Raw genomic sequence first — 13,296 nt, 5'->3', positions numbered from 1 at the left:
TAGTTTACATTTACAAATTCCATTTTAGAATGCCAATTATAAAGATGTTTAATTCTACAATACAATATAAGGCCCCCCCTGATCCCACAACTTGATTTCCTTATGTGTAATTCTTAGGGATAAGGTCCTCCAAAAGCATAGGAAATTAAAATATTTCTCTTTTAGAAAAATTAATTGTGAGGGTGAAATTTATTGGCATTATGCAAAAAAAAAGTCATAAATACAGAGAAACAAATATTAAAATGTGAAAGACCAAAAATGAATGAAAGCACTATCATGAATTATTCCTTTGTATTCCTGATTATTTTTACAAGAAGGCACTTCTTGTAAAGTGGATTTCCAAATGACTTTACTTTCTTGTAAAGTCAGATTTCCAACATCCAATAAATAATAATAGGTATTCACACTGCTGAGGGTTACGTTAACTTTCCAAATAAAACTGATTTTCAATGGATATTGAAGCACTGCTGTATTTGAAGTTTCATTGTAACTCTTCCAGCCAAAATGTGTGTACTTCTATACTTCTTTTTTTTAAGCATATATTAGATGAAGTATTATATTGTAAAACAGAGGGTGATATATTTATCATTAATATAAAAAATTGTGTTATTCTCCCTATCAGAAGCTATGCCTTTGCTGGGCTGGGGGAGGAATGAATAATTTTCAATAGACTTCTTAAACTATTGAATTAACTTAATTCGGTTCTGGACTTTCAGTGCAGTTAGAATTTATTCATATTAGTTCATACGCAACTTTGATTTATATGTGTTAAACCAAATCGTATCCCTTAATTACTTTTTGTAACCACTCAAAAGCAAACTAGATTATTTAAACTGAATGGAAGTCTACACATATAGCATAAGAATAATAATATCTGTTTTAGTTGAATAACTTCTTCAGGAAAGACCTTTATAGACATTTATAGAACATATAGAATGCCTGTTGTAAGATTACCACAAAAGAGATGGGGAAAAAAAACCCCAACAGTTGGTAAACTAGGACAATTTGTCTTGAAATGTTTGTTTAACGTTGCAGTGTTTTGGATCTTTTGCTTTTCTAATCCATGTCAAGTTTTAATGACAACTTTATTAGTAGAATCATTAGCTTATGATCCTCATTTCTCAGTATCAAATACCTTCATTACCCGCAAGACACTTGTTTTTAATGTGCCTAGAATAATAAGCCCCAGTCTATGACTGAATACTTCTGAATCAAGGAAAATAGTCAAAGTCAGCTCATTGAATTTTACACTGAATGTGTAAATTAAAACAATTAAAAAACTAATGGGGAAGAAGATGTAAAGTAACTAAAAACCAGCTGTTGAGTACGTTCTTAATTTCTATTTATTCTTAGTGATTCTTACCTCTAGTTACTATATAGGTACGTGGTTCTATAAATATATTCTGAAATTTTTTTCATTCATTCAGACTATATGTAAAATTTTTTAGTTTCATTTTTCATACTTTAAAAGCAATTTATTTTGAGTTTTTAAAATCATCTCTGGAAAGAAACCAAGAACAAAATTCCTAAGAAAATAGGAATACACGATTTAAAAAGTTTTGTAGGTTTACTGAAATTTTTGTATTATATATTTTACAGAGGCTCTTCATAACCAGTATACATTCAAACAAGGAAAAATGCTATACTATTAGTGTACACATGTATTTTTAAAACAACTTTTATATATTGAAAATATCTATGCCTCACCTTCACAGTCAAAAGAAAAAAGCCATTTCCAGTATGATAAACATAATCAACTGCAAGGTGACTGATTTCAAATAAAAGCCCAATAATGGAAAAGGGAAAATCTTAGCTGAGCAAAGGATAGTGTAGCGGAAGAAAAAAAGGAGTATCGTCATTATTATCTGAGAAGAAGGGACAGACTAGTTGAAACTTCAGCTGCATTTCAAACATAAAAAGTGCAGTGAAGGATAAAATAAATTAAAAGACATTTAATGAGGAGGAAGCAGGAACTTGTACAGTAAGAAGATTTTTTTTCCTCAGGTTACAGAGGAAGGGAAAGCTGCAAAAAGATTAATGTAGACTCAACAAAGCATGTTCTCAGTATATGTAAAATAAAGAATTTATTTTATCATTGTTGAATCCTGTGTAACATTTCAGTGAATCATTATTTCCTTGAAAACAAGATGTGCCTTAGTACCTCATTAAGCATCATAGTTTATGCCTTTCTATAAAATCTGCATATCTATTACTATAGGACTAAACAACTCAAAGTAGTATTGAAATGTACATAGTTACTTTACCAGGTCAGTGTGCAGGTTATATGCTTCACTTCAGACAGATATGGCAAGATTTTCAATCTGTCATTTGATGAAAAAATCAATTGCTTTTTAGACTAAGCAGTATTTTAAATGAGCTCACATTCTAATGTCATCCCCAGGAAAAAAAAAACAAAATAATTCCTCATCCAACATTTACTTAATGCTTAAAATCCAAAAGTATTTACAATACAGGAAATACTTATCAATATAAAGCAGGTTTTTTGGTTTTCACAACATTGCAATTAGTTTTCACTATCTTGCTTGTTTTAATGAATCTTGCATTATTTATTTATTATTTATTGACCTTCATTAACATCTTTTTAATTTTCTAATCAAAAGTATGATTAAATTTATAGCACTCACAGAATTTAGTATGGGAATGTTTACTAAATTTGAGAAATCAGATAAGTCATCTCCTTGCAAATTCATGAAGAGTTTATAAAAGCAAGTAGCAGGGACACAGCATTACGTACGTATTAAACTCCCAGCAAGTGAACAATCACATGGAAGCCAATGGAGCTACACATAGATTTAAACATGTGATGCAAGATGTAGAAAGATAAGGGTCTAAGAAAGTAGGAAATCGTCTTTAATGCCATTCTCCTTAAGAAGGAGGAAAGTGGGTCTCATACTGTTGAAATCAAGTCAATGGAAAATGTGTAAAGGGCTTTCAACAGGCCAAGCAGACCAAACAGGATCTGTCTGCTAACACATCTATATTTTGTTGCTCTGATTGAAAGGAAGAAAAAAAGGCTTATTTTCCTTTTTTAAAATGTAATTAATTAAGCTTTTTTTCTTGGATTATCCCAACTCCCAATCAGGTAGCATAACTAGTTCTTTTAGCTTTCAAAATGATAAGAGAAAAATTGAATTCTTCTTGCCATCACTCGCTAGTGAGAAGGGCAGTGATTGTCTCAGATCCAAAAGTAGAATGTAGTGGAAATAATGACACAGTAGAAGAAACAAAAATTGCAGTTCTGTTTTCCTGGACCCAACTCACCTTACAGGCTTCTTCCTCTCTATATGGACCTAAATGGCTGCTTAAACTCAGTGAAGATCACATTATCTAAAGACAGCTGCCTATATGCTCTCTCTTTATGGAGTCTTAAGGTAAGATTTTGCATTTTATCTTGATGCCAGCAAAAGTATTACTGAGCAATTGGATTCACACACATCCATATAACACATATCACACACACGCCATATAACACTTAAAGATATATAAAAGCTTCATAATACTTTAAAGCATTATATAAAACTTCACCAAAAAAACTTATTACTATTAAAGAGCATATTAATGCTGCATTCAATAATACTAAATAAAATATGATTAAATACTTTATTAAACATTACATAACAATTAAGAACATTGTAAGAGTAGTTTGTCATATGAAACAAATACCACTTCACACAGTCTCTTTATACTCTGAAAAACCCACAACACACCGAACAACTATGACTTTGATATTGATGGTGCAGAGGACGCAAACTACACCTGACAATAAGATCTACATGCTCAACAAATGCTCAGACAGTAACAGATTTTGGTATGCAATTGGGAAAAAATTCAGAATGTCAGAATTAATTACAAACTTTTTAAACTTTCAAAATATGTTTCAAAATTTAACTTTCAAAATTTAACTTTTCAAAGTATGGTTTCTGTAGGTTCTGAAAAAGCAGCATAAGCCAACTGCATTTAGGTAACATGTCACAGAAAGGATTACCTCGATTCTAAGGGAGCCACACATCCAAAGTACTGCACAGTGTCATTACTCAGCAGCAGAACAAATCTTGATTTGAGGCAAGAACTGACAACCTTCCTAACAACAGGGAATAATGTCACCAGTTGAAAGATGCACAACAGGGTGATCTCTGCAGTTCACAGTATGTTGTTTCATAGTGCAGATTGCATGAAAAACTTCACATGTCTTACAACAGGGATACCCTGATCTCCATTCTATGTAAAATGAGGTGTGTAGTACATCATTTGAACTGAAGTAAGTATGGGCAAGGAGAAGGAGAAAGTCTCTGCAATACAATGAAGCAACAGTCTAATTTTACAGAAAACAGGTCGTACAGGGAACCGGACAAGTTTGCTGCAAATGCCTGTCAAGAAACTACCAAAAAGGTATTTGTGATTCTTTCACGATAACCTTATATGCATGGCTAAACTTCTACTAGCTGAATACAACTGAAATTACAAGTTGGATCTATCTTAAATGCTCTTACTCATGTTCTTCTTTCCACACAATCTTGCTGTAGGTAAAGTTATGACTTTATTCTAAATCCATATGTGATATCTTATTTTTGCCTTTGTCCCTTTAAAAATGTCAAACATAAGTAAAAGACCCAGTGAAAATCTTCCCCATACCTAGAGGATACGCACTCAGTTTGTGTTTCAGCTCAGTCACTCTAACTCTATTTGAAATAGTCCTCTCAAGTCCTTCCCCACTGACTCACTTTCATAAAAGTGCTGTGAGTACATACACTGTAATTTGGTAATCCCATATTCTTGTTAGGCTGCATCAGCAGCCCTGGCTGAAGTGCTCCAGTGATTTATTTAGTGCCCTAAAGTGCTCTCGAATTCTATGCCTTTATCTCTTCTGTTGCAATATTGACTTCTGAAAGGTAAGTTTGAAAAGACATGAACAAAGGTAAAAGTGCATGTAGCAGTGCTGCCACAGTGGAGGCACTCCTGCCAAAAGATGATGCTTGCTGTATCATGCAAGCTCCCTCTATATCCATGCAGAACAGAACCTAGATGTATCTACATCGTAAGTATTTGATATACACTTTAATAAGACAAGCCATCCTAGAATACAGAGATGGAGCCAAACCAATGGCAAACCAATTTGTACCACATGTATTTCCTGCACCATTAAAAATATATGTATTAGAATAGCAAAGCAGACAGAAGTATGTACAACGTAACATACTCCCAAAACAGCATTACAGAAAGCAAATGTGTGTAAATAAAGGCCAATGAAAAAAAATAGAAAAAGTAGGCTTTTTATAATTAAGTTTGGAAAAGCAATTAAGGCTTGATCAGAAGGAGAAATGCAAGTAGGCTGTTTCACAGAACTATGCAGAAGAACATATTTTCACACCAGCAGGCACGACTCTGTAGGAAGGATGGGGCAGGTGTTAGAGGAACTGGATGAGAAGCAAAGCAAATGAAGATAGATGAATGTTTGAAAAGCTTTTAAAATGCTTGGAATTCGAATGGGAGTCAGTGGAAAAGTACAAGTATCAGGCTGCCATTGCCACAGTGGTATTAATGAGTTTTAGTGGTAATTACTGGTGTTTGTGAAAAGCAGGAAGCAACATTTGACAAAGGCTGGACTCAGAAATCATTTTCTTAAGATCGTATGGTCCAGGAAAGAGGCAAAGAGGTCTCAGTCCTAAGGGTATATATGAGAAATGGAACAACAGCTCTGGTGAAAATTTGGCTATGATGACAGAAGAAATATGTGAAGAATAATTAAGTTCACGGTCAGTGTGAACACTGATATTTGGGTACCAGACAAACACAAATGTTGAATCAGAAAGGATGCAGGGCTGTTAGACCCTCTTGCCAAACAGAAACATTTTTTCTTTGTTCTGTTTATTTGAAGGAGACTGAAACAATGCAAAAATCTAAAGCAGGTTACTAGAGAAGGATGCAGGTATTAAACTCCATCGAGTATTGACCTGTGAGAGACTTAATGATAAAAAGAGAAAAAAACCTGCAAGATATATTCATTACTGTGGGAGCAGAAGGCTTTAAGCCTAATATGAATAAATATACAGGTGGCCAGTTCAGAAACATACAGAATGCACTTTTTGTTATTAAGATATCTGTCTTAATTTTGAAAACAAGAAAATTAACTTCCAAAGTTATTTTTCACATTTCACACATTTCCATATGTCATGATGAAGAGGAAGAAGATTAATTGTATCTTCCATGTTTAATTGCCTGATGAACTTACCCAGGTGTGAGATGAATAGTTTCTTATTTTAATGTGTTGTTTTCAAGGGGCCAGAACTAGTCTAAATAGCAATGATTATGTTCTTATTAGTTAGATGTTTTGAACAAGAATAGCGACTGATGAATACCACATGAAAGGCCTCCCTTCACTAGTATAAATTTCATTTAGACTGTATTCATGAAAGTTTCAAACTTACAAGACAAAAATGTCACTTTGTTAATTTTATGAATTTAAGGTGCAAAATAAAAATTTACTATTTTAGTTCCATTATTTTCCATTAGTAAAAAAACCCAACAACACTTCTCATGCAGTCCAAGTGATAGTCTTTTTTTATGAATTCTACCAATAATATTCCACAGTGGATCCAGTAAATCCAGACGGGCATCTTTAGAAAACCTTACAAAGCCTTCCTTCCTGCTATTCCAGATGAATGGTCCTTCAGTTCTAGCAGGTATTTCAGTAAAGCTATTGATTTTATGTGGAAGATGATCCAATACATGGTAGTATTGAAGGGTAGCAATAAAAAATTTCAAAGTAGGTAGAAACAATAGTAGGGAACCGGGTAACAGAGAAAGACATATTTATCTATAAAGTTAATTGTAATAGTTCAAACCAATCTCACACCAACTGAGTAAAATAAAATGATGATTAATATACAAAAAACCAACTGAAATTCTACTGTGCTGCTTACAGCATTCTCTGCTTAAAGCGATATATAACTACATCTTTCCCAGTGAAACAACAGAGATAATATACCTTAGACTTCTCTGAGCATAATGGAGATGCATTGCAGCAGACTAGTATGTCACAAGGACTCCTCATCCTTTCTTTCATTTTGGTTTTGGCCAAATGAGCAGTCCTTTACACATCAGTTATGTGGAGACTTGTGTAATTCTTGTCTGGGGAGAAGTGTTGGGCATCCCAGGAACACTAGGAAGACATACAGAAAACTTCTCACAAAATAGTTTACTTCCCTTCAACCCATTCAGGTATTACTATTCTGCCCTACTATTTTAACTAGTATTTAAACTAGTTAAATAGTTTAAATTTATATTTTTAGTTTTTATTTTATATTTTATATTTATATTTTATAAATTTATATTTATAGTTTTAAATTTATATTTTAACTATTTTTAAAGTCAATTACCAGAGAGAAAGGGTTTGGGACTCCGAACAAACCTTATTTATGGATAAACCAATCTCAGATTTTCTCAGTTAAAATAACAGAGAATATAGGCCAAATAGCTTTCTTCAACAATTTTCCTTTAGATTAGATTAGTAAATCCAAGGAAAGAATTCAGAGGTCCTAAGTCCTAACTGGAATGCACTGACAGAATTTTAAGGTTTTACATTCTAATACAAGGGAAGATGAAACTTTCAGTGAGATGCTCTCAACTTTTATTTCTGATAAACGCAGTGAAGTTCAGAAAAGCTAGAATCTTAACTCCCTGCTGTATATGACTCTCAAAGCTTTGTACTCGTGTGTCTTGGTGAAAGTCTTTTCATTACTCTACCAATAAATTTGACAGCTAAAATCAGAATTTTTACAGATTTATGTCATTGAGACTGTATGCAAACATACACTTCCTATCACACATATCTTTTTTTTCTGCTGATTAATGAGGATATCAGATGATTGGGTAGACTGTGATGCAGCGATGCTTTCCTCTGGGGATGAAAAACAGCAGAAATTGTGCACATAAATTCTTCCTCTGGTGGTTCAAAATTAAATTATACAAGCTGCAAATAGTCCCTACAGCCTGTCAGAGATTCAGAAAATTGTCTCCTCCACAGTCCTACTCTTTCACACTTGACCATTAAGCAATTTCCCACCCTCTGCACACCCACGAGGGATATTCTACTCTATGTCTTTAAAATACTGAATGAGATTAACACAGCCACAAGACACATACATGCTATTCACTCTGTAGTAGTGATTTTTTTTCTAGTTCTGACCGGAGGGAAGTGTAAGAACAGGTAGTATGAGCATCCTGATCCCAACCAGCTATTGCTGTTGGAGTCAGTTCTCAGTGAGACACAAGAATTCCTCTCCTTTCCTCACCCCTTTCTCTCTCACTTCTGTGCTCATTTACTTTTTCTCATACTCAAATTAGTCCTAGGGCTCTGGCTGGGACTGGCAGAGCTCAGCTTCAGATGGCTATTTCTGTCCGCTGGCCACCCCACCACTGCAGCTTGGACAGCTATGCAAATCCAACCCTGGGTAGACAAAGTTTATAACGCAATGTTTTAAAGCCAACTATCCCTTAAAGAGTTCCTCAGAGATCTTCTGAAGCACTAGAACAGCAAATACGAAATTCACTTTTCAAAAGTGAATAACTGTAAAATGCACACTCAAAGTTCATATCACACTTAGGTGAGAAATAAATGGCGAACCTAGGACAGGTCAAAAGCACAGTTAGTGAGCATCATCTCATGTGGCTGATGTCACATTACTATCCACGCAGGTATTTGGTGGATAAGGGAAAAAATTCCAGACACATATACCACTTATGAACATACACTGCCCAAGTTCTTTTCCTATGGATTTCAGAAGCCATACTATGCTGACTAGTCCACAACAGCTGTGCATACTTCTCTCTCCAAAAATGGGTTAACTCTGCAAAGATCAGCATTAACTGCCACACACATTTCTGCTGGAAATCTATCAGGTTGCTAGGGTAGCATGCTGTGCATAAAGGCTGCTCCCTGGCTGTGTACCCTCCCTGCAGGCACGCGAAACCCTAATTATGAGGTATATATACAGAAGAATTTCTGGGTTCAGGAGAACCATCAACAAATGCACTACTTCCTTTGCTCCATGAGTTACAGACCCTTTGAAGCATTTTTCTGCTCCTTTGCTTATGCTTGTATCACCTTATGGGAGGCTGTTTCAAACATCACATTTATCATTCTGACCAAAAATAATACCTAATTCCTTTCTCTTACTCTTTAATTTCATGCTAAAATTCAAAGTAAACAAATCCTGAATAGCAAGCAATAAACTAAAAACTGAAAGGGGATGATTCTGTGATGTGACAGCAGGACCGCACTTGCCCCATTTCCTTAACAATTTAGACATTAATAAGACTTTTTTCTTTTGCAGTCATTTAAAGACTATATAAGGAATCAGAAAACACCTCTTCATTTTTTGTCACATACTTGTGCTATAAAACTTTATTTATTGATTTATTTAATTTTTTTTTTTTCTTTGTCGTCTGATGGGGAGTGCAGGTTAGTTTCTTTCTTCCCTTAAAATTCCGTTTCACTTTGTTCCTGCTGTACCTATTTTAAGACTTCTTTGCCTCCTACTTCCCAAAAACCTCCTAATTCCTTAAAGTCCAGCATTAAGCTATTAAAGGTGAGCATAGGGATGACTTAAGTGTCCTTACAGGCTAACCAGTATGTCTGCAGTTAAATGCAAATAAAGGGTGGCCAAGGAACTGTCTACTGCTGGCTGCCAAGGGTTTCTATGCTATTTCCATAGCTTTCCCTGCTGCTCTAGAGGCAAAATGATGAGACTAAGATTCTTCTGTATTGCTACACTAGCACATAAATCTAATTGCCAAACACTTCAAGAGTCTATATATGCCAAGATGGACAATATTTTGCATTTCTTAAACATTCAACTATTCAACCATGCAGCTTTCTAGAATATAAGAGCTGAGAAACAATAGAACAATCCTGGCACTGAAAAGTGTCATAGGTGAATTTCTTGAACAGCAGAGAGGCACAGAGGAATTATCCTTTGATATACAGTATAAATCCTTTCCAAATCCACACAGGTTAAAAATGCTAGTTGTCATATTTGTTTATAGCTTAGCATCTTTGTTTTCTTTATGCTTAAGATGCCTTCAACATATATCCTCACAAGTATAGCTAAATTGGAATAAGAAGGTTGGAAAGATTTATAATCTTGCCAGAGCTGTCATATAGGTTATGAATGGGGAATGTTTCATCGTAAGAACTATGAAAGTATTCTGCTTACCATTTCTTTTAAAATAATCTCCTTTTTTAAAAAAAACTAAATTACAAATATCAGTGCTTTTGAAACTAAAAATGTAAATTATTCATAACAATTAGAACAGCTGCTTTGTCTCTGTCTTGTGGGTGGAAATCACAGACAAACATAACAAACATTGATAGAATTAAGTTTGAAACATTTGCAGAATTTATATCTATGAGTTTTCCTTTTACACCTAGCTTATGTAAACCGAGTCCTCCTTAATTCCTTTCTGCTGTTTTCCTATACTCATATCTAAGTTCATAATGAAAGGGCTTAATCTCTTTATGCTTCATACATCACATTTTGTGTAATAGGGGAAAAATTTTTTTAAGCTTGCCAGGCTGGAATTCATCCCCCAAAAGACATGAAAGACAATAAGATCTAAGCAAAACTTCAAGTCATGCTCTGCTACGATGTTTACTTGCCTGATAAACACAGAAACTATAATATTAATAATAGTATTTTTTAAGCATGTACATTGACCACTGCATGTCTCTCTTATTTTAGCCAAATGCCTACCCCATAAGAATTATGACGTTGTATTTGGTTAAGTTTTGCAGTTCTTTCATGAAGAGTTTCAGCAGGCAATCTTCACCAAAAAAGCCCCCCTACACCAGCAACTTTGGGATACAATCCAAATACATAGTTGTTCTCTGAACACCTAAAAGTGTGCCAGCCCTTTCAGGGAAACAAAAAAAAAGGCAACCATTCTGAAGTCACTTATACAAAAACCCCAATCATTCTGCTGATGGGGGAACTCCTCAGAGAAGAGGAATACTTCTCATATTTAGAGGATGAAGCCCCTATATGGATAAGGGACCAGGGGTAGTTCAGGACTAAAAATATAAACAGACTAAAGATTGCCTGCCTTGGCAATACTGAGAAGAGAATAGTATTTCTAGCCTCAGCCAAGTGAGGACATTAAGTACTTGGAAAAAGACCGCTAGGAAGATCGTAAAACTATACAGAAGATTTTGTCTCCCCGAGTATCTCCCCAAATAAACAACTTGCTTAAAACTTCTGTTTCTATGTCAGAATAAATAAATTATACCAAAATGTAACTATCTTCTAATCATTCTACTCAAGTTTTGTTATTTCTTAACAGCACTGTAAGAATACAACCACACTGCCCTCCTACAATGTACAGCATCAACAGTGATCAACAGCAGTCAATGAATTCTAGTTTTGTGCTCACTTCAGGACATTTATTATCTTGTATTTTTAATTTAACACATATTAAAAAAGATGTTATGTAAAAATGAAGCAGTGCCAAGTTTCTAAGGTGAAATGTAAAACTCACTTTCTAAACTTGATCTTTTGTGCTTAGTTTTTAAGTCTTCATTTTGTTGTGATTGGTTTTGTGCCAGAGGAGAGGGTCTTTCCAACTTCCCCTCTCAGGCATGGATGTAAGTGGAATATTTATATGGAGGATTTAATCTTTTATTTTGAATCAGCTAAGTTTCTTTCAGCATTGTCTCCTTAAGAGGTATTATTATTTTGTGCCGAATTCAAGTTTGAGAATTGGAGCCTACTTACATAGAGACAAAAATGTTCCCTTTTAGAGAACCATGTGTTGGGTTTTGTTCATTATTTGTATTTTTCTCCACCTATCTTCCTTTGACATTACAGTGAGCAGCCCCATTTTAAGATATCAGTTGTCTCATCCATCTTCTTTGTATTCCGCCATTGGACTGTTCTCTACATATACAAAAGCAAAAATCTGAAATAGAAAAATCCAAAACTGTCTCCAATATGGGAGCTTAGTGAATGAAGAAAAAACTCTAGGGGGACAAACAGAGGGAGAAACTAACTGCTGCTTTTTACATTTTCTTTCACATAAAACCAAATGGAAGCTAGTTTGCCCTGGGCACTTTTCTTTAGACATTGTGTAGAATACATATTCTTGTCCATTTATATTCATCAGACCTAAATCTGGAAACTGCTATCATGCCGACAAAGAGCCAGAGACAGAATCTAACTGCTGTGTTGCTCCTGTGTATGATAATGTGATCTCCATGACTGGAAATTTTCTTGATGTCCTTGTACAGGGTGAAGATGGTATCAATCTGTCTGAGTGAGATTAGCCATGTCCATTCAGTTTCCTGCTTGGACATGAGACAGAATGGACTAAAAGGCTAGAAAGTACCACAGCTCTCAAAGAACAGATGTCTCTTTTGAAATAATTCCTGGTTTTATATTAGGACTTAACCAACTATTTTCTGCCACTCCTCAAATTTAGATATAAAACTGTTAAAAACCTTTATCCATTACTCATCACAGAGTAAACCAGCCACAGAAGCAGAGCACATCATTAGAATGAAATGCATTGCCTGCTTGCAGGAGGAATTCTGTTCTGACAGATATTCACTGGGGCTCCAAACGATGGCTTTTTCATCTTTTTGGGCACTTTATGTAAGCTATTTTGCAAAACACCATTGGCTTGCCATTCCATAAATTTTGCAAGTTGAAGCAAAACAAACTGTGTGTGCTTTATGTTTTCTGCCCCTTCTGTTCACCAAGAAAGCAGGAACTTCCTAAACATTCTGAGCATGGACCACTGCTAGACTTCAATGCATTTTTTTGACCATTCAACATTCACATTATCCGTCTTATTAGAAAACATTACAAAGACAACACAGCTCTGAAAAGCAAGCTGGAGTATTATACCCTCATCCAGTGCAAAGACTGCAGCTTGTCAATCACTGACACAGCTATGGGAAGCCAGAATGGTAGCACAGAAGGAAGGATGTTTTCAGGAGCATATCTCACATTAATGAAGTTCATTGGATATGGGAGATTAATAAAAATCACTTTCCTACCGGCTTCTTACACTAACTCCTCTTAAATGTGACAGAAAGCTCAACTTTTCTATATATGTCTCGGATTTTACCTTAGTCTCTGTGTTCCTTGGGTTTGTCATCACTCTCCTATGGGCATTTTGACTGAAGTTTATAATTTGCTCTAAAGGGCTTTACATGTTTATTTACTGAAGTGGTATACAAATGAATGGAACATCAAAGTGAATGATTGAATATTAAATAAA

General features: G+C 34.8%; 1 protein-coding gene across 10 annotated transcripts in view; it reads right to left on the bottom strand.

Moving 5' to 3' along the window:
- The window catches only part of PCDH7 (protocadherin 7), a 288,269-nt gene that overhangs the window by 209,961 nt on the left and 65,012 nt on the right, over nt 1-13,296 (bottom strand). Inside the window, exon 2 of one of the 10 annotated variants that reach the window (XM_072863507.1) lies at nt 7,036-7,180. The exons of the other annotated variants lie outside the window; for them this stretch is intronic. Coding sequence (XP_072719608.1) covers nt 7,112-7,180 — 69 coding nt within the window. The 3' untranslated portion in view covers nt 7,036-7,111. Of the gene's footprint in view, nt 1-7,035; nt 7,181-13,296 lie in introns of those variants that run through there. 10 annotated transcript variants of the gene reach the window in all.

This window comes from Ciconia boyciana, chromosome 5 (assembly GCF_034638445.1).
Source record: "Ciconia boyciana chromosome 5, ASM3463844v1, whole genome shotgun sequence".
Lineage (NCBI taxonomy): Eukaryota > Metazoa > Chordata > Aves > Ciconiiformes > Ciconiidae > Ciconia > Ciconia boyciana.
Note: the sequence above shows the minus strand (reverse complement) of the source record. Positions and strands in the feature narration are given on the sequence as shown.